Source organism: Poecilia latipinna, unplaced genomic scaffold (genome assembly GCF_001443285.1).
Source record: "Poecilia latipinna isolate Pla-1442-1.1 unplaced genomic scaffold, P_latipinna-1.0 Scaffold211, whole genome shotgun sequence".
NCBI lineage: Eukaryota > Metazoa > Chordata > Actinopteri > Cyprinodontiformes > Poeciliidae > Poecilia > Poecilia latipinna.
In genome coordinates this window covers 103,036-124,808 of record NW_015112827.1, presented here as the reverse complement: position 1 = coordinate 124,808, position 21,773 = coordinate 103,036, and the positions used below count along the sequence as shown (strand labels likewise).

Here is a 21,773-nt window from a genome sequence, read left to right as displayed (position 1 = left end):
TAATTATTCAAACTGATTCATGATTCATAACAATTCAAACCGATTCATGATTCATAACAATTCAAACCGATGCATAATGATTCAAACCGATTCATAATTGATTCATAACGATTCATGATTCATAACGATTCAAACCGATTCATGACTATTCAAACCGATTCATAATTGATTCATAACGATTCATGATTCATAACGATTCAAACTGATGCATAATTATTCAAACTGATTTCTGCTTCAGCCTGTCGGATCCTCGTGATCTACTGCAGTCTGCTTTACGGAGCAAAATCACAAACTGAGAATTTTTTTTTCCATATTTAAATCCAGGCTTGGGTGGGATTACTCCATCCCTGCGTCCTCCCTTTTGTTTTTACGAAGAGAGCGCCACCTTTCTGCAGGCCGCCTCCTCAGAGAACAACGTTACAGTTTCTATATAGAAGTTTTCAGCTGTTTGACAGAAGCAGGAAGATTTGAGGAGAGGAATCCAAACTGCTGCCCTGACAGACTTCAAAATAAGAGCATGAAAATAAACTCTTCAGCTGGTGACCAAAACCCAAATACTGAACTTTATTCAGCTGGAACTTTACAAAACAGCCGAGCAAATTAATTAGTGCTTTCGATTTATCTGGAATAATTTATTTAGGAGAATCTAAATGTTCCAAAGTTGCCCAAAGTTATTCTCTCCTAGTGAAAATAGTTCTATGCATAGTTCTGACCCTACATGGATCAGTGACCATCCAGAATATAATAATCATAATTAATAATATGCACACATATATTTACATAAATAGTTGCTGTTGCAGGTTTTACTGGTTCCACAGATTCAGGCTCATGATGATTTGATCGCTGCTGGAAATCATGTTGGCAGATGTAAAGATTTATTTATTACTTCAGGGGTGGAAAACTACACCCACCCTGAAAACTAAACCCACCCTGAAAACTAAACCCACCCTGAAAACTAAACCCACCCTGAAAACTAAACCCACCCTGAAAACTAATCCCACTCTGAAAACTAAACCCACCCTGAAAACTAAACTCGCCCTGAAAACTAAACCCACCCTGAAAACTAATCCCACCCTGAAAACTAATCCCACTCTGAAAACTAAACCCACTCTGAAAACTAATCCCACCCTGAAAACTAATCCCACCCTGAAAACTAATCCCACCCTGAAAACTAATCCCACCCTGAAAACTAATCCCACCTTCCTGCTCTCACATTCACAGCAGAGCCGGTAGAAACGCTCTGACCTGTTAGCTGCAGTCATGCTACGACAGCAGCTCCTCTACAAATGTTTCATAATTGTGGCAGCTGCAGTCAGAGGGAGCTGGAGGAGTTGATTTTCATATTCTTCCCCCACACACTCCTAGCCGCCCGCTCCGCTTCTCGTTATTTCAGGTTTTAACTGGGAGCCCACGCAGTCCCATAATCAGCGGCCTGCAGCTTCCTGCGGGGGCAGCAGCGCGCGTTCAGCAGCAAACCTCTGCAGAGGAGCCACAGCCAGATGCCTTCTTCTTCTGCTGCTGCTGCTCGGAGGCGACGCCCGGACCCGGACCCGCCTCTCGCTCTCTCTATGCATTATTGAGAGCTGCAGGTTTGGGCGGCGCTCGTCATTCTGTTCACGTCCTCACAGCAGAGCGAGATCGGCTCAAACTCCAGCGCTCAACTTTTTATTCTCACTTTACATTTGTTCCCACTCCGTCTCTGAATTATTTAACAAATCTCATCCTGCAGCCGCACCTGATGGGAAAAATCGAGTCCAAACGAACAAACATGAGAAGCTGCAGATAAATCAGATTAGCTTCAGTTTTTAGCCTCTAATGATCTGCAGTTTGATCCCGTCCACCAGGAATCCGTTCTTCTAACGCTTCAGTTCATCCAGGCTTCAGCTCGGCTCTTTGAACGTCTGAACTTTGACTAGGCCACAGCTTCAGAGTTGTGATGCAGATTTAACAACACGCTGCTGTTTGGGTTCCTGGTTCTGCTGGCGACCCGGTTTGGTCCAAGCAGGAACCCTTTGGACAGCAGAGGAATCAAACAGTGCAGGTGCTGAGGCTGCAGGACAAGCCCACACCATCACCCCTCCACCACCGTGCTTACAGCTTGTTCTGTCCGTCCTGATTCTGTCCAGAGGACGTTGTCCATCAGGTTCAGCTCTGCGAGCCTCGGGCCGGCGGCCATCTTGTTTCTAGAGAGAAGAGGCTTTCTGCTTCAACCTTTCCAAGCAGCCATGTGGATTCAGGGTCGTGACCTTTGACCTGCTAACTGAGGCCTGTGGAGTTGGAGCTCTGGGGTTTCACGTCGTTTCTCCGAGCTTCACGCTCTGACATTGGGCTGAATCTTCTGGGACGGTTTAGATGTTTCCCTCTGGGGAATAATCCCTTTATGTTTTAATCTTTATTTATTTACTTTAATTAATTATATATTTGTTTTCTTTGCATTTATTGAATTACATTTAATAATTTTATTTTTTTATTCTTATTTTTATTTATTTACATTAAATTCAATAGTTTTATTTAAAATTGTTATTTTTGTTAATTTTATTTTTACATTTTTGTTACTATTGTTTTATTTATTATTATTTTAATCATCTTGGGAATAATAATGATGTGCTTCCAGCCCAGCGTTGTTTACATACCTGGTGGTTTCCAGCTGCTGGGGAGAAATGATCCCAGAGGGTTCTGATCTGCAGAACCGGCCCGGTTCTTATTCCGGGTCCAATATGGAGGCACCAGAGACGCCATGCAGACGAGGAAATGTGCATAAATCTGTGGTTTTGAATTTTAAACTCCTTCTCGCTCTGAAGTTTCTCACATTTTGTGTTTTTGATGATTTTCTTATCCAGAGGATCTTTGGTTAAAGGAACAGATCTGCTGTTTATTTTAGGGATCCACTTTGTGTCTTAGGGATCTGCTGTGTGTGTCAGGGATCTGCTGTGTGTCTTAGGGATCTGCTGTGTGTGTCAGGGATCTGCTGTGTGTCTTAGGGATCCGCTGTGTGTTAGGGATCTGCTGTGTGTCTTAGGGATCTGCTGTGTGTCTTAGGGATCTGCTGTGTGTCTTAGGGATCCGCTGTGTCTTAGGGATCCGCTGTGTGTTAGGGATCTGGTGTGCATCAGATCTCTGAAGCAGCAGCTTCCCGTTGTCGCTGCGTTTTGTAAACAAACGCTGGTCGCTGGTTTTCTGCTGGCAGGATTCCTGTGTTTTGCAGTTCAGGGTGGGGACGGCGTTATGTAATCGCTGGAGAGAGAGACGGAGGAGGGTGTGCCTGTCGGAACACACACACACGCACGCACACACACACACACACACACACACACACACACACACACACACACAGGATGACATAATCCACTGACCTCCTCCACTCCAGAGTTTCCTGGCACGGATCTGGGAATCTGGGAACATCCTGCTTTCTTCCCTCCTGTTGGTGTTTGTGTGTGAAGGAGCGTTTTTGTTCCAGGATGTTTTCAGGGTTTCCTGGGTGGAGGAGAAAATTTTTCTCTTTTCTGCAAAATCTTCAGGTTTAAATGAAAAGGGGACAAATTGTTTCTGGTTTCTCCTGCAGAACTGATCCAGTTCTGAAACCAAACTAACAGAGACCAGCTTAGGTTCCTAGAACCTCTGTTGTGTTTGTCAGTACTTCATGAGTCGGGTTGTCAGAACCGGTCCAGTTTAACAACATTCATCACTTTAATGAGACGCGTTGGTTCAAATATAAACGCTCCTCTAGGAAATATCCAGGTTCAGATTTCATCTTTTACAGAAACAATGAAGTTCAGACGGTTCTGGTTCTACAGAACCTACAGATAGAACCCAAGAACAGAGGAAGAACAGATGGAGGATAAACGAGTGTAAGATGAAAAGATCTAGGCATGGATGGAGGGATGGTTTAGATTCCTGCCGTAACGGGTCGAACTTCCTGTCGGAGCGTGTCGCACTTCCTGTGGGAGCGTGTCGAACTTCCTGTCGGAGCGTGTCGCACTTCCTGTGGGAGCGTATCGCACTTCCTGTCGGAGCGTGCCGAACTTCCTGTCGGAGCGTGTCGCACTTCCTGTCGGAGCGTGCCGAACTTCCTGTCGGAGCGTGCCGAACTTCCTGTCGGAGCGTGCCGAACTTCCTGTCGGAGCGTGTCGAACTTCCTGTCGGAATGGAGGCGCTGGTTCTGGTTCTGCTACCTGATCTACAACTGGACCAGCTGAGTGTTTGAGCTTTATGGTACCAGTGCCGGTTAGCATCACTAGAACCAGAACCAGTTCAGAACCACAGATTACAGCAGAACCTCTGGTTCATCTCCATCCGGTTGGATCAGAACCGCTTAGTGAACATTAAAGTTTTCAGCCCCTGGTTCCTCTTTGCGCCTCACATCAATAATTCCAGGAGCGGTCGGTGTATCGGTCCGTTTGGGTGAGACAGAACCAGGCTGCTGACCTGCTGCATGCTGGAACCAGGCAGAACCAGAACCAGAGCTGGGTGTTTTCCAGCATGCAGCGATGCAGCAGCGTGTTTTGATGCGTGTTGCTGCAGCGGCGTGGGAAGCAGCAGCATCGTCTCTGCAGCGCCGCTGAAAATGTCTCTGCTTCTCTGTTGCAGACAAAATCGAAGAGGCGCAGAAGGAGCTGAAAGATCCAAAAGGTTCACAGGAAGGTAAGAACCAACTGTACCGCTCCGTCAGGGTGGACTGGAGAGTTTCCACACCCAGCAGGAGCTAAACATGTTTCTGCAGCAGCCACTGCTCCCAGTTTGTTTTCCTGTGGGGCTCTGTGGGAGTGGCCTGAGGGCTTAACTGGTTTCCAGTAGGAGAAGCTTCAGCCTCATCCGAGAGGTTTAGTATTCTGATGGGTAGTGAACCTAAAGCACCGCAGCTCCTGTCATAAAGAGACGGACAGGAAACATCCAGCGACTTTTCACACTAAAACTTACTTGGACCGGAGAAATCTTGAAATGTTTTGGAAAAAGTTTTTGTTGAAGAAACTGAAAACATTTTATAGACCAAAATAAATGAATATTTAGAAAACATTTGACCCGAATCAGAAACCTGCACGTTCATTATTCTTCCAGTGAGGTTAAAGTTTTTAGAAACAGTTGATGGCAGCTGCAGCTGCAGAGGGAGAAACAGCAGTTATTAGGTTTAGGGGGTGAATACTTTTCCACACAAGGCCTGGATGGTTAGGATTTATTCCTCTTTTGAAAGCTGCTTTTTCAGTTTCTACAGTAAATGTTTGAATTTGAAAGAAAAAAGCTGCTGCTCTTTATTTAATCATCTAATATTTATTATTTCCTCACTTCCTGAACAAACTGTTTTCCTTCATGTCTAGATTTGGTTTATGAAAAAAGCAGCTATAGGAGTGTTAATCTACACGGCTGTTATCAGTGAAACACAGACATTTTCTCTTTGATTGATGATGAAATCATTAAAACCGGTCCAGTTGGTCGACGCAGGCAGATGAAGACCAGCAGATGTTTGCAGACATCCAGTTTCCTGCCTGATGCTCCTGTTTTGTGTCTGAAACCGTTTCTGAGACGGTGTTTATCTGTTGCTGAGGGTTCATGCACAGCTTGCCTGAAGAACAGATTAAGTTAGGGAAGATCAGGCACTCCTTAATCTAATTATGTCTAGAGAACTTAAAGGCCCCCTGAGCTCATCCTGGGAAACACCATCACAGGCCAGGAAACTGTGACGGAGCACAGCGAGCGTTACGTAACCGTGTCCTGAAAAAGCCCGGCCCGGTCCGGTGCTGAGGCTGCAGGGTTCTGATCAGCTGCTTCACAGAACCAGAACGACTGTTAGACACACCAGAAACTTTAATATATCTTTAAAGAGTTTTCTTATAAAAGTCTCTTTCAGATTTTGTAACAAATTAGTGGGGTTGAGGGAAAGAACATGAGTTATAATGCTGATCGGGAGGTGACTCAGATTTTCAGCTGACGAAGCATATTTTTGTTTTCTGATCAGGACTGTAGAATACTCTGAATGATAGCTGACTTCTGAACCAACGATGTTTGTTTCTGTCTCCTCAGGCGTGTCTGAGAGCAGTCAGAGGGCTGCGGACAGCATAAAAGGCCTGAAGAGGAAAAAAATTGTTGGAGAAAATCAGCTGAAGAAAAATCCCAAATCTCCCGTGAAGAAGCCCTTGAAGTCAAAATCATGTGAAGCTGCAGCCCATGACTCGTCACCTAAAGACACGACACCTTCCTCCTTCCCCACCCACCCCTCCAGCAATCCACCAACATCTCCAAACAGAAAAGAAGACCCAGGAAATGTTGTACAAACTGCAGCATCCCTCGAGGAGGGGTCCCATTTTTCTGATGCTGAGAAGGTGAAGCAAGAGGGGACGTCTTCTAGGCCTCCGTCACGTGATCCCTCGGACAGCAAGGAGAGCCTGCAGGTTACTGCCAAAGAGCCTCTTGCCAAAGACGGCAAGAGCCCAGAGCACGGCTTCGTGGGAGAGTCGTACCGCAGCAGCGACCCTCTGGACGTCCTGCTGAAGGCGATGGAGCCTGACTTCAGTACGCTGACTGAGAGGAAAAGCCCCTCGCAGGCCATGGCCATCAATAAAACACCTGCTTCTCTCCATCCTCAGCTCAGAGGAGGAGTAACTCCTCTCCCTGCGGTCAACATAGCTCTCCAGACGCAGCCTCCCCACATGCAGACCTATTACATTGACAAACAGGGGAACGTCATTGGCATTGCAGCAGCTCTGCAGGGAAATCTGCAGACATCTCAGCAGGGTGCACCACAGTTTGTGCCAGTTGCTTCAAATTCAGAAAAACCCAATTTGCACATGAACTTTAGCACCGGACCACCAGCTCCAATGGGCACCAATGCTTTGCCCCAAAGCCAACCACCAGTAGCACAAACATGCCAGTCTATTCCTGCCAGTGTTCCCAGCACCATTCAGGTTCCAGTAACGCCGAGCAGCAACCAGATGCAAATGACCACTGTCATGAACTTCGGTGCTGAGCAGGTTGCCAAGGACCAAAAACTTAAAAAGCCCGGAAAATATGTATGTGAATACTGCAGCCGGGCGTGTGCAAAACCCAGCGTGCTGCTCAAACACATCAGATCTCACACAGGAGAGCGCCCATATCCCTGCGTCACCTGCGGCTTTTCCTTCAAAACCAAGAGCAACTTATACAAGCACAAGAAATCCCACGCTCATGCTATAAAGCTGGGGCTCATGGCACGCTCTGAATCTGGAGGGGGATCATTGTCTCAAGAATCGGACAAAGCTGCTGGTACACACTCAGAGGCAGAGGAGAGTGCTGACAGTGATGAAGAAGGTAGCACCGCCGACCTGGATCCAGATTCTACGCAGAGCTGCACAGCTGCTTCCTCTGACAACAGTTTGCAAGGTGCAGGCATTACGCACGTAGAGCTGAACTCACCAGTAAGATCCTCCCCAAGTCGGAGGGTCCATGAACCTAAAGTGACGGCAGCTCTTCCAAAAGTTGTTGTGTATCCGGTTAACGCGTCTCCTCTGAGGGCAGATAGTCCAAGAGTTACAGGTGCTGCACCTGAGCAAGCTGCTGCTCAAAGGCAAAGAGAATTTCAGGCTACAAATCTGAGATCAGGCATCCTGTCCTCCCTGAAGGAGGTGGAAGGTACGAATCCCTCACTGGACACTGTAAGTGAGGATGAAGACCAGCAGTGCAAGTCTCCCCTGTTGGGTGGGCATGCTCAACTTCAGCGCCAGCAAGCTACAGACTTCTCTCAGCAGCAGCAGCCCAAGTGTTTGCTCAGTCCCCGCAGTTTAGGAAGCACAGATTCTGGTTACTTCTCTCGCTCTGAAAGCGCCGACCAGGCCATGAGCCCGACAAGTCCCTTTGTAAAGATAATCCCCCCAGTAGACCCTGACATTGCCAAGAATACACTTCCCAGCATCCCTGCCTTGGCTGCGACTGTAATGCATGTTGCAGCTGAGCAAAAAACACGACCCCCAGAAAGACAAATGCGGCCACCACTGGAAGCCAGTGCCCGCTCCCTGGAAGAGCGCATTTCAAAGCTGATATCAGACAATGAAGCAGTGGTGGATAACAAACAGCTGGATAGCGTTAAGCCACGGAGGACCTCTCTGTCCAGAAGAGGCAGCATTGACTCCCCAAAATCATACATCTTCAAAGACTCATTTCAGTTTGATTTAAAACCGATGGGAAGGCGGTCAAGTTCCAGCTCAGACATCCCTAAGTCCCCATTCACCCCCACAGACAAGTCAAAGCCAGTGTTCCTGCTCTCTGTTCCTTCTCCCTACCCTCCAATGGACTGCTTGCCAATAACACGAAGTAACTCCATGCCCACCACACCCGGACATTCAGCCCTACCTGTCAACGTTGCTCCCATCCCCCACCCTCTGAGGGTTTGTCAATCCTTTGATGATAAAATTGGTTCCCTAAATGATGAGGTATTCTCATCAGCACCACCAACTCCAAACCCTGCCATGCATTCTCGCACTTTGGTTAGACAAGTAGCAGTGGAAGATTTTTCCACAAGTGAGGGTCATGGCCTCCCTTCTGTTCGCTCCATGGATGACGGCTATCATGGCCCGAGCGTCTCCGCTGACTTGATGCAGAGGAGCAAGTCATTTGAACACGGTCAGGACAGAAACAAGAAGCCGCAACAAAACAAAGGCACGATGTACGAATGTGAAACCTGTCGGAATCGGTACAGGAAGTTGGAGAACTTTGAAACTCATAAGAAATTCTACTGCTCAGAACTTCGTGCCCCAAAGAACAAGCCAGTGGTTGTTAAAGAAAGTGATCAAGATGTTTTTCATGTCAGCGTACAACACCCAATCATCCCGAGGTCAACAATCGGCTCAGGGATACTAGATCAACAGACATCAATCAGGAAGAGGCGGAAAATGAAAAGTGTTGGTGATGAGGACGATCAGTCTCCAACTGACACCATCCCACCATGCTCAGTTAGTTTGAAGTCTCCAATAGATCCTACCAATAGGACGTTCTCTCGACATGCTCTAATAGTAGAGGTCCAGCCCAAAAACAACCAGCCAAAGCTACCTCAGATCCAGCTTGTAGCACGAGGGATGAATACAGATTCCAGACTGTCGCCCATTAGAGAAACCCAGAACAGCAGCTCGGTGAAGGGAGAGCTACCTAGGCAGGGCAGTGGGACGTCAGTGATTAAACACACCAACTCTCTGACCAGCCACAGCTCATTTGAGACGGACTCTGTGGATCGGGTATCTCCAGTTATAACCATGGAGAAGGATTCCCTGAGTGAAGCCAACATAGAAGGAGCAGCAGCTGGCTCCACCGAGACCTACCATGAAAAAATGACCAAATCCTCCAGTACTGATTATGGAAACCAAAGAAACGAGCAAAGCAATGATGGCAGGCTTAGTGTTAACTCCACACCTGTCCATCAGTCTCGTCTTGTTCGCCAAAGCAACATCCAGGTCCCTGAGATTTTAGTCACAGAGGATTCAGACAGGGAGCATGAGACACAGGCTGCCGAACCAGCAGACAAGCCTCCAGATCAGTTCAACTGGCCACAGAGAAGCGAGAGCTTATCAAAGTTACCGGCAGAGAAACTTCCCCCAAAAAAGAAAAGGATTCGGTTGGCTCAAATGGATCACTCCTCAGGGGAATCCAGCTTTGAGTCTACTCTCTCACGCAGCCTCAGCAGAGATAGCAGTCTCTCTCGTTGTTCCAGCATCTCTGCCTCTTTCGACAGAGATGAGCTCTCTCGATCTGAAAGTCCATCCAGAGCCGAGAGTTCTGGCAAAGTCCCGGATACCCAAAGTCTGTCAGCAGCTTTCAACACCCTTGGTGTGCCTGGAATCATGAGGCGTGCCGCATCTGAGCAAATCACCTGTACACAGCCTTCTGTGGAAATTTCAAGTGATTATCGTAGCAAATCCTTTGATTGTGGAAATGTGTCTCCCAGCAGGTCTCTGTCACCTGTTGCTCAGCCAAAGACTGGACAACTCTCCCAGATACCGCTTATTGAAAGGAGGCGTGGGCCACTGGTTCGACAGATGTCTTTAAAGATAGGCCCAGAAAGCCAGCAGCCTGTGCGGAAAACCATCATCCCTGCAGACAAAGCTCCCATCACAAACGTCAGCTCTTTTCCACAGAACAGATCCCAGCAGATTCACATATCCAGCAGACGCCCCACAGTTCAGCCATTCATACTTCATCCTACAGAGGCACCCCTGCAAAAGAATGAGCAAATGGTGCAAAGTATTAATCTAGGTAGTCCGACTCAGCTGCCACAGGTCCATGGTCTTCCACACCCTTGGCATCAAACGTCAAGGGTTAAAATTACCCAGAAGATCCAGCAGCCGCTCAGCCAGATCACCGTGGGTCGGGAAAGTGTCCAAAACAAGACATCCATCTTTGAAGAGAAGAAATGTTTTGTTCCCAAATACCAACTCCAGTGCCCTCAGAGATCAAGCCAAACATTCTCCTTCTCTTGTGCGCAGGGGACTCAGATTGCATTGCCAATTTTAACTATTCCAATAGCCAATCCCATACTCAGCATTCCCAAATCATCAGATGTAATACAGAATGTTTTTGTTGCCAGTCAGCAAGCATCTGAGATCAAGACCCAGACAGCCAAGCAGCAGAAGACTCAACCAGGACCTGTTCCACTGCCCCAGATCCTAATCACTCATGAGCAGATGCACTCTTCTTCCTCCATGTCCAATAAAAGCAGCCCTTCATCATCTCACAGCAGTGTTGAGACCAACCCCCAGGTTGTGCTGACAGCAAAGAAAGACGCTCCTCCAAATCATCCAGACCAGGTCCCTTCCTTCTGCACTCAGAAACTAGCTTCAGTAACACTTTGTCCCCAGCAGGAACCCACTGCTTCCAGTAAGCGCATGCTTTCCCCTGCCAACAGTCTGGATATTTACATGGAGAAGCACCAGAAACGGGCCAAGGATGAGCATGGGGTGGCCTGTCTGACAGATGGAAGATCTCTTAGTTACCTCAATTCAAAGATGTCTGAAGTGACAAGACAGAGGAAACTGATGCTCGTTCGGCAGGTTTGCACAACAGAACCGGCGGACAGCCCCATTGAGACCGAAGCGCCTCCTCTGCCTGACGTTAAGACAGCTTCTGAGAAGGACTCAGAGGCCACAGATGATGTGAAACCCATGTCACCCGATGGTTCTGGACTGGATAAAGACAAAGGAAGTGTGATTCCGGAAGAGGCTGTTCTCACTACTACAACAGGGAGTCAGGACACCTCCATGCCCAACACCTCCCTAAAGCCCCAGGAGAAAACTGAGGAGCAGAGATGGTCCCCGGCCAAATCCCTGATCCGACCTGCTAGTTTCCACTCCGGTCAGGGGAAACTGACCACATCGGTATCGATGGTGAACACCAAGGACACCCACCGCCTGTCTTTTCCCAGCTTAAAGACCACTACCACCTTCACATGGTGTTTCCTGATGAAGAGAAAACCTCTGCATGTCCAGCAGACTGGCCTGAAGACATCAGCTTATGCTTCCTGGACTGTAAACCCCAACAATCTCAACCCCCTGGGGCTACCCACCAAGGTGGTGATGTCTCTGTTTGACTCCAAGCAGAGCTCCAAGAAAATCCGCTACACCTCTGCTATAAAGACGAGCGGGAAGTCAGACATCCTGTCGTACTCAGGCAAACTGAAGGACATCATGCCCCGGGTGGGTCCCTTTTTAAAATATCGGACACTTCCACCAATGGCGTAGCTAAGCTTGTGTTTAGCGCTTTGGCAACTTTGAACATGTTTATTCAAATGAAAGTTAACAAAACAGCAAAGTAAAGTATTCTAAAATTTAACATCTGTGTTATCAACTGTTACTTCTTATAGTAATAAGACGTTTATACTCATGTTCTTATTGTTTATGCAGGACTTCCATTTCCTCTCATCACTTTCTTTTTCTGTAAAGAAAGGAACAAATTAATACAAAAATTAACACACATGAACGTCTTTGAGAGCGTTTCTGTTAATATTCCTCAAGTTCTCCAACGATGACACGGTTCAGAAAATGTTTATACCCAGCATGCACCAATAAACACATTAAAATCTACTGATGTCCTGCATGCTTTCTGACCATGCCAGTCAGGAAAAATCAGCAACGGAGTTAGCAATACTAAACAACTAAAAAACTGAAATTATGAGTGAAATGTCTGTTCCAAAGAATCACTGCCTGAAGCACAAACCATACGGTAGATGTGTCAATGAAACATGAATGGTTGAAATTAGTGCGTTAGCCATTAGCTTCTGATACTCTGTTGGTGTAACTCTTTGGTGTTAGCGATGCTAACGTTTATGATTAGTACTTCAGGGTTGGCATAGCAAGCTTTGTAGCTTGCGGTACCCACCATTGATTTTATTCAGTTGAATAAATTTGACTTTACCTTCTTCAGGTTCTGGCTGCCCAGAAGTCTGTGTCAACAGAACCGAGAAGTAAGCTACAACCAGAACCTCAAACCAGTAACGATTCAGACAAAGAGGTGACCCCTTCGGCAGAACCACGGCGCGTCAAAATTTTCGACGGAGGGTAAGACTTGCTCTGTGATTATCTTTGCAGAGGTTTTCTTGTCGCCTCATGGATTTCATATTGACCCCTCAAACCCACAGATACAAATCTAATGAGGAGTATGTGTACGTGCGCGGCCGCGGACGAGGAAAATACATCTGCGAGGAGTGCGGCATTCGCTGCAAGAAGCCCAGCATGCTGCGCAAACACATCCGCACCCACTCAGATGTGCGGCCGTACCACTGTGTCCACTGCAACTTCTCCTTTAAGACGAAAGGTAAGAGCCCTCAGGCTGAGTACAGGATGACCATTTGTCTGGGTTTCACCTTTTTTTACTTGGTAGCAAAGCAGATTCTTAGAAAATAGGTTTATATGTCAGACCAATAAAAAATTTTTTATATATTTATTTTTTAAGCTTTCTTGGCTCTATTTTATTTGAGGGTGGTCAGACAGGAAAGAGGATAATTAGACATGCAGGTCATCAGGCCAGGACTTGAACCTGTGACAGCTGCGTCGAGGACTGGGCTGCGCTTTTACCCTGCAGCACCCCACAAAACAGATTTTTATTTCAGAAATGTTCTGGAGAAGACAGTCAGTTCCAGCTTCTACCAGGAGGATTAGCTGCAAAAGGCCACTGTTAAAGACGCTTGTTGTTCCGAGCGCTTTATTCAAGCAAGGTGCTAAGTTGAGTTTAATTAATCTTGACTGAAAAAACTTTAAATTATCTGACATGTTGACTGATGTGTTTCTAGTTTAACCTTGCAAATATATTATACTACATATAACATATATTATAAATATTGTGCCATTAAAAAACTCCTGAAAACTTCAGCGCTTCTCCATGTAACAAATCTGCTGCAATTTGTTTAAAAAAACTTGCAACGAATTATTTTTCTGATGTCCGACAACATTGTGACCAAAGTCTGTGGTAGTTGTGTCAGTCTTGGAGCAGAGACTTCAGGTGACAGATGGGAGCTGAATCATTTAGGACCGTTTCCATGGTAACAACTTTCCTCAGCAGGTCTGTGTATGACTTCACATCACGTTACGGATTGTGGCACAGAGTTAGAAGCGAAGCAGAACAAGCAAGAGTTTGAATTAATAACGTCATTTATTAACGTTCGTCAGACATTTGAGTGAGTTTTAATTTAGTGCGTCACATTTAAAATATTTAAAGGTGTTAATCCCTGAATATTGTTTATATTAAATGCAAACTTCAGACTCCTGACCAGGGGCGTATTCAGGAAGTTTTTAAAGCAGGATAAGTGATGGTCTTTGGGTGTTACCAAAATAAAACCCAGGGAAGAAGCAGAGCTGGAATAAACTTTATAAAAGTGAGTGACTCACAATGTGAAGGTCATAAACGTAAATAATTCTGACTAATTAAAGCTTTTTATCTTCTTAAAGGGGCAGTATTTATTGAGCTTTACATCGTGTTATAATTTTATTTTCTGGACTGTTGCCTCGATTATTTCATGCATGTTTGACAAATCCTTTAATCTCGATTCAGCTGCAAAACATCTGGGCGGACCTAGCCCCGCCTTCGAGGTGCAGCTCCTCCTCACAGTGGAGCCCTCCCCTGCAACTCAGCTCCTTCAGACTAGCCAGCAGCAATTAGCAAACACCTGGAGGAACTATTGGGCTCATTATAGAAGCTGCTTCTAAGAGCAACGCTGGTAAAAACGTTGTTAAAGGGTTAATAGAGGAGCCCTGTTGGGATGACTTCCTGGAGGCGGAGCTCCAGAAAAAGAAGGAGCTTCTTAAAGAGACAGAGGCCCAATTTCAAGGTGTTAAATAAAGGAGTAAAATTTCTTTAAGACATATTTGATAGTTTTTAAAGCAACTGAAGATAACATAGTTAATTGTGCTATAAAATGGCACTTTGTGCCAGCAACATACACAATACTAAACCTTTCAGTTGTTAGTCATTAAAAATATTCATTTTTGAAGACAGTCAATTTTAGACCATAAATTAGCTTAAATTTATGTCCAATAGTTTTAGGTGTACATAAAGCTGTCGAAAAGAAGCTTTCATGTTTGCTGATCCTCAGATCTGAATTCGATTGGTTTCAAAGAGAAAGCTGGAATGAGCTGCAGGTTTCCTGCACTGAGCATGTGCAGCAGAAGCCGTGCATGGCCGTCACATTTACTTTAACGCAGCGACTCCAGCTCTTTCCAGGCTGTAAAAATGAAAGATGTGGTTCCACCGTCTCCAGCTATGATTCACCGGTCCTGATCAAACTTCCCACGCTGCGTTGCAGAACAGAACCCAGAGTCAGCAGCCCACGTCCCTTTAAAAATGTCTTCATCAGTTCCTCAGCTTTCCCAAACAGAGCGCCCAATTATGTAAGCTCCTTTCCATCTCTTCCACCTGTAACCTCTCTCTGGCTCTGTCTACAGGGAACCTGACCAAGCACATGAAGTCCAAGGCCCACAGTAAGAAGTGCATGGAGATGGGGGTGCCGGCCGGGGCGGTGGAGGACCCGGATGCAGAGGACTCTGGTACGAACGCCATGACTGGCTTCTCTAGCAGAACGCTCAGCAGGACTGAGAGGCGGCTGGTGTTGCTATGCGGATCAATAGTTTTGCCTCAGTCTAATTAGGAACTCTAAAAGCAGCTTCTTCCTCTGGTAACTCGGAGGCCATGTGGGCGGCAAGCACAGTGCTCAGAAAGAGGAAATTGCTGCGTCTAAATTTAGAAAAGGAGAGCAAGTTGTCTGAGAGCGTTCTCTGGTCCGAGTTTGTTTTTCCTCTCCTGCCCGTAATGGAGCCGAGGGGCTTCCTCCTTCCAGCCTTAATTCAAATCCCAATTCCAACCCTCTTCCAATCCTAATCCAAACCCTAAATCCTTCCTTCCAGTTTACTGTTTTATTTAGGCTGAGGTGGTGCTAAACCACAGGTGCAGCAGTCAAAAAGCCAGAGAAGATGCCGAGTCACTTGTTGCTATGGTTATCTTTCCAGGGGAAGCTGGAGCCCCAACAGCATCACTTGTGCAAAGTCTCAACCTTTTATTCAGTCAGAATTCTATAACTAATGAAGTTTTCCCGCCCGATGGTCTGATAGACTCAGTTCGACTGGAACAAAAATTGCAACATATGTTACATTTTGTGTTAAATGATCCAAACCCTTCAAGCAGCCTGTTCCCCTCCTGGCCTGTGGGGGCGCTGCACCAAGAACCACTGAAGGAAACAACACTAAAACCTCTGAAGACACTGAGAGCAACTTCCTTCTTCACCAGATGGAAACAAGATGGAGGCGTCAGATTTTAGTGTTGGAAGATTTCTCTTTGGTCTTTGGCTAAAGACAATGAGTCATTTCTGCTGCAAGCGCTAGGCTAGCATGTTAGCTTTGGCTGTATTTACCCAGAATGCCCTGCGCTGTAGTCCACTTCCTGCTTTTGGAGCGGTCTCCGGTCCGCTTGCCGTTCACATTCAAACCAAACCAGAGTTCACTTCAATGGAACCCAGACTGAAGTTTGCAGGACCAGAGGTCAGAGGTCAGTTAGCATTCACACTTCTCAAACCGAACCGGACTTTCTTGGAAAATGGACTGCAGTTGGGTTGAAGTGGACTGAACAGGGCTGGTATGATCAAACCTTGAGGTGCTACACTGCATCAGTGGCCCGGTCCGTTCCTCCGGTTCAGGACTGGAATATTGTCATTTTTACCATAAAATAATCAGACGCTCTGTTTGCATCGTTTGACAGGAAACATTCAGTGTTGACGTTGACTCATGAGGTTTTTCTGCTTCAGGTGACCGAAGTCATTTGAGCAGCACCGACCGCCAGGACTCGGACGGCGACGACTCGGACGGGCCTGACGATGAGGAGAACGACGATGAGGAAGAGGAGGACAGCCAGGTGGAGTCGGGCCTGTCCACCAACCCCTCGGTGTCCGCCAGCCCGCAGCATGCCTCCTCCAAGGAGGCTGACGTCCCGCCCAGCGCGCTGCTCGCCCAGATGTCCATCAGCGCTGTGTCTCTCCCCTCAAACCCCCTCAAACCCTCAGACTGCGTCCCAGGGACCGGCCCCGCCCCGTTCGCTCCCTCCTCCCCGCCCGTCACCGCCACCTCCGACTGCTGCCCCTCCGACTCGGACTCGGTGCACATGATGAGCCCTGTGTCGCCCTGCAGGCAGATGTCCATCGACTACCCAGACTTTGACGGACCCATTAGTCCACCGGCGCCGATCCGCGGCTCCAGACTGGTCCAGGTGAGACGCTCATGCTCCCTCCTTCCTCTCCTTTTCCTTCTCTCTCCCCCTGTGACTCCTGCATGCAAGGCGCCGCCACAGACCTCCTCTCAGGCTGCACCAGGTGATCAAACCCTCCACCTCAGCGCTCTGTATGGAGAAGCGTTAGTGCCAAAAGTAAGACTATGGCAGTGGTGGCTACTTTCCTGTAGCAAAAGGCTATTTCTATGCTGATCTGATGTCCTGGAATCGGTAACCAGGATGTTTGCACATCTTTAAAAAGTCTTAAATTCATGTTAAAAAGTAAGTTGTCTAATTAATAACAGGTTTTAAAGTTTTTCTTTAATATTTGACGTATTTTTCTCTTCTGCCAGACTTTCTCTGTCAGCTAAAAGTTTGAGTCGTACTCTTCTGTGACCCAAGGTGGTTGAGGCTACTGCCAAGTCACTGCTAACACACACTAGCTAGCTAGATAGTTTTATTTCGTCTATCATGAGAAAGTGAAAATTTATCGCCAGATAGCTGGATGAAGTTTGTACATTTCTGTGGAGATATATGTCTTAAATGTTATTTTCCCTGGGTAACAAGACCGGCCTCACTAGCGTTAGCCCTGGATAGGCTAACAACTAGCATACCTGCACTGGTCACTCACTGGTTTTCCTTCTTTCTCTGCCGTTCATTAGCACAGATATGTTAGCACTAGCCTTGTATAGGCTAATATGTCTATCTGTGACACCACAGCTGACCTTGGTTCTGATTCTCCAGGATTCTGGACCTCCAGCGGTGAACAGTGAGTCCAGCACTCCGGTGGACCGCAGCACCCAGACGTCCTACACGCCTCAGCTGCAGCTCCCCCTGCAGGCGGCGCCGCAGGCCGCAGAGACTCACCTGTTCAGCCACCTGCCGCTGCACTCGCAGCAGCCGGCCCGGTCACCCTACAGCATGTTGCCGGTCGGGGGGATCCAGCTGGTTCCGGCTGGTGTGACTGCCTTCGTCCCGCTGCAGGCCGGGCCGGTCCAGCTGACCATCCCGGCGGTGGGGGTCATCCACCGGGCCGCCAGCCCGCTGCCGGCGCCGAGCTCCCCGGATCAGGCGGAGGGCGGGCCGGCGGCGCTGGGTGGCATGGTGCCGTGCTTCCCGCTGGGCCCGGTGACGGGCCTGGAGACGCTCAACCTGATGGGGCTGGCCAACGCGCCGGGCCTGACGCTCAACGCCGCACTGGGCCTGCAGGTCCTGACGCCCGGCCCGGCTCCACAGGGTGCCGCCCAGAACCCGGTGCCGGGTCTGCAGATTGTCAACATCGCATTGCCGGCCATCATCCCGTCGCTGTCCGCCCTCAGCCCGCTGCCGCCCGGCACCGACGCCCAGCCGCCAGCGACACCAGAGCCGCCGGCGGAGAAGGAGGGACGGATCCCTCCTCAGCAGAACCCAGCAGCTGGCGCCGACAGACCGGAACCGGCGGCTGGCCCAACCAAGCTGACGGACGAATACAACGAGGCGTCCAGCGATGACGAAGACCGACTCGTCATCGCCACCTGAGGGCGCCGCCTCCTCTTCTTCTTCTCTTCTGTTTTTGTAACTCGTCACTTTTAAGGACTGAAACACTCGAGCCGCGGCTCTCCTTCCAAAGCACAGATGCTGATGTTGTTACGTGCAATCATCGTCCGACGACCAACCGTTTGTTTTGTACATGCTGTAAAGACGATCGTGCCTTTTTGGAGTTCCATGTAAATAATCCGCTGGTTGTTTGTGTTTATTTCAAATTTATTTAGGAAAATTTGACCCGTAAACGTCGACGGACTTCTTAATGTTTGAGTGACTCTCTATGGATTATTAGGCAAAAATGTTTGTGTACAGATGTTGTTCAGCTATTTATTAAAAATCCATCTAGTGCACATTTTGATCCATAAGTCTATAGGTATGTGCATTATGGTAGCTTTACATTGCTGTATGAATATTCTTAACTGTATCAGTAAATATTTGTTTATGAAGCTTTTTGACATCTTGTAGCATCTTTTAGAAGAAACTGAACAAAATCATTTAACTATTTACTGTGAATTTAAAAAGTAAATAAATCCAGCTATGTAGCATTTAGATAAAAATAAACCATACATTTAAATTTAATATACAAGTACATATACAGCTGTGAACCTTTTTACCCCCCTTATAAATGTTTGAACCACATTTTTTGATTTAGTTTCCTCAGCCACACAGAGGCATCATCCTATGGAAAGTTGTTTCATTCAAAATCAAATAAATATTCCTTAAAATAAAACATTTAAAGAAATGGTTACCTTATTTTTTTTATTTAAGTATTAATTCCATAACGGTGCTTTTATTTTCTGGCTTTTATCTAGTAAAGCAACTTATTTCACGGACTTCAATGAAATGGAGCCAAAAACTAAAAGTCTATGAAAATTTTACAAAATAAAAACACCATTATGGAATCAATATATAAATACTAAAATAAAAAATAAGGTTAATATTTTAACATTTTATATTGTTAAAATATTGAATATTTATCAGTAACAGTGTTTGATTTGGAATAAAACTGCTTTCCATAGATTCCTACTAGGCCTCTGGATTCCAGCATTAACCCAAACAGAACCAGTCTGACGACATGAAGTAGGCTGCCTCAGTAGGCTGTTTTTGGAGTGGCCTAGTCAAAGTATGGACTTCAATCTAATCGATGTGCTGCAGTATAAGAGGTTGTTCCTGCTGGAAAAACCTCCAAAGTGACTGCTTCAGGACAGTTCTGCAGGTCAAAGTTCATCCAGAAACAGAAAAGACTTCATCAACGCCTCTTACCACTAGGGGGGGTAATTACTTTTTCACATTGCACTCATCGCGCTTGGATCATTCCATGGGAACAGTCTGGTGATGACCACTTCCTGTTCCGTCCAGCAACAGTGTCTGACCAGCCTGGCTGCTAGTCGAGGCACCTAATAGTTTTTAAAGTAAAGGTAATGTATGTATCCAGGATTTCTCTCCAGGTCTAAAACTAATTTATTACAGAAACATAAAAGCGGTAGAGTAGTCAAACGTTTTTACTCAACTTAAAGTATCTAAAAAGTAACTCAATTAAGAGAAAAAAAGTATTTGGTAAAAAAGTAGTGAGTAACTCATCAATCGTTTAATATTTAAATCAATCGTTTAATAAACTTATTGAATTTTCACACAATTTCATGAATTTTTGGTTAAAAAACTTTGAAAATTGCTCAATAAAATTAAAACGCAAAACGTAGTCAAAATGCTGCTAAAGTAATTTCCTCCAAAAAAGTGGGAATAAATAAAATGCAACCCCAGCTCCTGTTATGAGGTGGACTGGTCAGGTCGGTAAAGCTATGGCAGGCCATGTTATCATAAAATCACTTTCGTCCGACTACCTGTTATGACATTGCAGACATCTAAAAATGAGTTTTGACTCGACACGATCACATTCTGACTCTTCTGAACGGTAACTGAAGATGTCATCAATCACATATTGATAAATAAAAAATTCCTTTCAAGATGGCGTCACCAGATTTATTATGTGACGAATCACATCTGTAAAAACAATTCAAGTTAACTGAAACTTAATTGTGACATTTTTAGAAATCTCAATTTCTAAAAACTCTAAAAATCTAAGTATTTGAGCAAAATCAGTGAAATTCTGATTTTCCTGATTTATGTTGTTTAGTTTCTGCAGCTGACCTCTGACCTCTGCATTGCTTCAGGTAGAACAGCTCAGAAGGTTGTTTACAGATTGCCTCGTTCTGCAGTGATCCATCCAGATCCAAGCCCAACAGCGACCCCCGCAGGAGGACCTGTATCACTGCAGGCGACAATCTGAAGAAAACAGCAGCAGAACCAGAAATTAGCAACAATTTCTCACTTTAATCATGCATTAAACTCTTCAGGACAGTTTAAAAGCTCAAAAATAACATTAAATAAAACGAGTTTTCATGGTTGTGTTTGTCTTTATTCATTGTTTTGTAAACATCATAGTTTAAACTAGAAAATTCCTGAAGAAATTTCACCGGGGCCTGCCAAAGTGTAAATAAGCCAGTCGGTTTGGACCCAGCGTTCTGATGCTAAAAATAAGCATCAATGCTAAGCTTGGCTAAATTGTAGTCAATAACCTGTGGAGAGGCAGAAGCATGTGGACTAAGCTGTACTTGTACCATTCAGTATGTTGCATACGGTAAAATTAGCCAAAATGCTAATAATAGCATGCATGGTATCAGTAGAATTTGGGGTATCACCACCATGATGTCACCCATTGACTAAGTCCAATCAGTATTCTAAACATAGCTAATAAGTAAAGAAATTGGCTAAAAGCTTATTTTAGGTAAAATGCTAATGCGTGCAAGGAAGTGCACTAGTGGGTGGCAGTGAAATGCTAATATTTGTGCTGATGTTAATGAACTGCCTTGCTGCGCAAGGCAGTTCACTATCCTCAGAAAACAAACATAAAAGAAGAAGCATATTTTTGCACCGCCTGCGGCGGTGCACTGACGTGAGGGGAGTATGCAGGCTTTTATTTTGAAACTTTCAGTAAGCTTCATTTGAAATGGCAACACTAATCCCATGTGTAACAGTGGTTTGGTTAAACCAGTTATCTAACACAAAAAAGAGCAATTACATGATGTAAAAATTGTCAAGGCTTTTATTTTGAAAATTTTCAATAAGCTTCATTTGAAATTGCCACACTAATTCAATGTGTAATAGTGATCGGGTTAAATCAGTTATATGATGCTCAAAGCACAAGTAGTTCAGAATACCAGGCAACTCCTCCTCCATAGTAACAGACAGTTCCGCCATGTTGTAGTTCTGACATGCTGCTCAGGCCTCTGTTTCAACTGAGTCTTGGCCATAGATAGAACTACAGCTATGGCAGTTATGGCTGCCTTTCTCTGGATTCTGTTGCTATAGCGATGAATTCTCATCTGACTGCTGTGTGTGTGAGACAGAAAGCTGGGGAAGGATTTCTATCTTTGAGACAACGATGAAATGCTAATGTTAATGAACTGCCTTGCTGCGCAAGGCAGTTCACTATCCTGAGAAAAAAAACATAAAAAAAAGATTTTCATTTTTGCATCGCCTATGGCGATGCACTT

The 21,773-nt window shown here is 45.9% G+C and overlaps 1 protein-coding gene across 1 annotated transcript in view; it reads left to right on the top strand.

The window, feature by feature from the left end:
• hivep1 (HIVEP zinc finger 1) overlaps positions 1–18,674 on the top strand; it is a 24,490-nt gene extending 5,816 nt beyond the window's left edge. The window contains exons 2-8 of the mRNA XM_015031556.1: positions 4,588–4,641; positions 6,016–11,645; positions 12,373–12,506; positions 12,587–12,762; positions 14,886–14,987; positions 16,238–16,695; positions 17,440–18,674. Coding sequence (XP_014887042.1) covers positions 6,489–11,645; positions 12,373–12,506; positions 12,587–12,762; positions 14,886–14,987; positions 16,238–16,695; positions 17,440–18,213 — 6,801 coding nt within the window. The 5' untranslated portion in view covers positions 4,588–4,641; positions 6,016–6,488 and the 3' untranslated portion in view covers positions 18,214–18,674. The remainder of the gene's footprint in view (positions 1–4,587; positions 4,642–6,015; positions 11,646–12,372; positions 12,507–12,586; positions 12,763–14,885; positions 14,988–16,237; positions 16,696–17,439) is intronic.
• Positions 18,675–21,773: the final 3,099 nt, after the last annotated feature.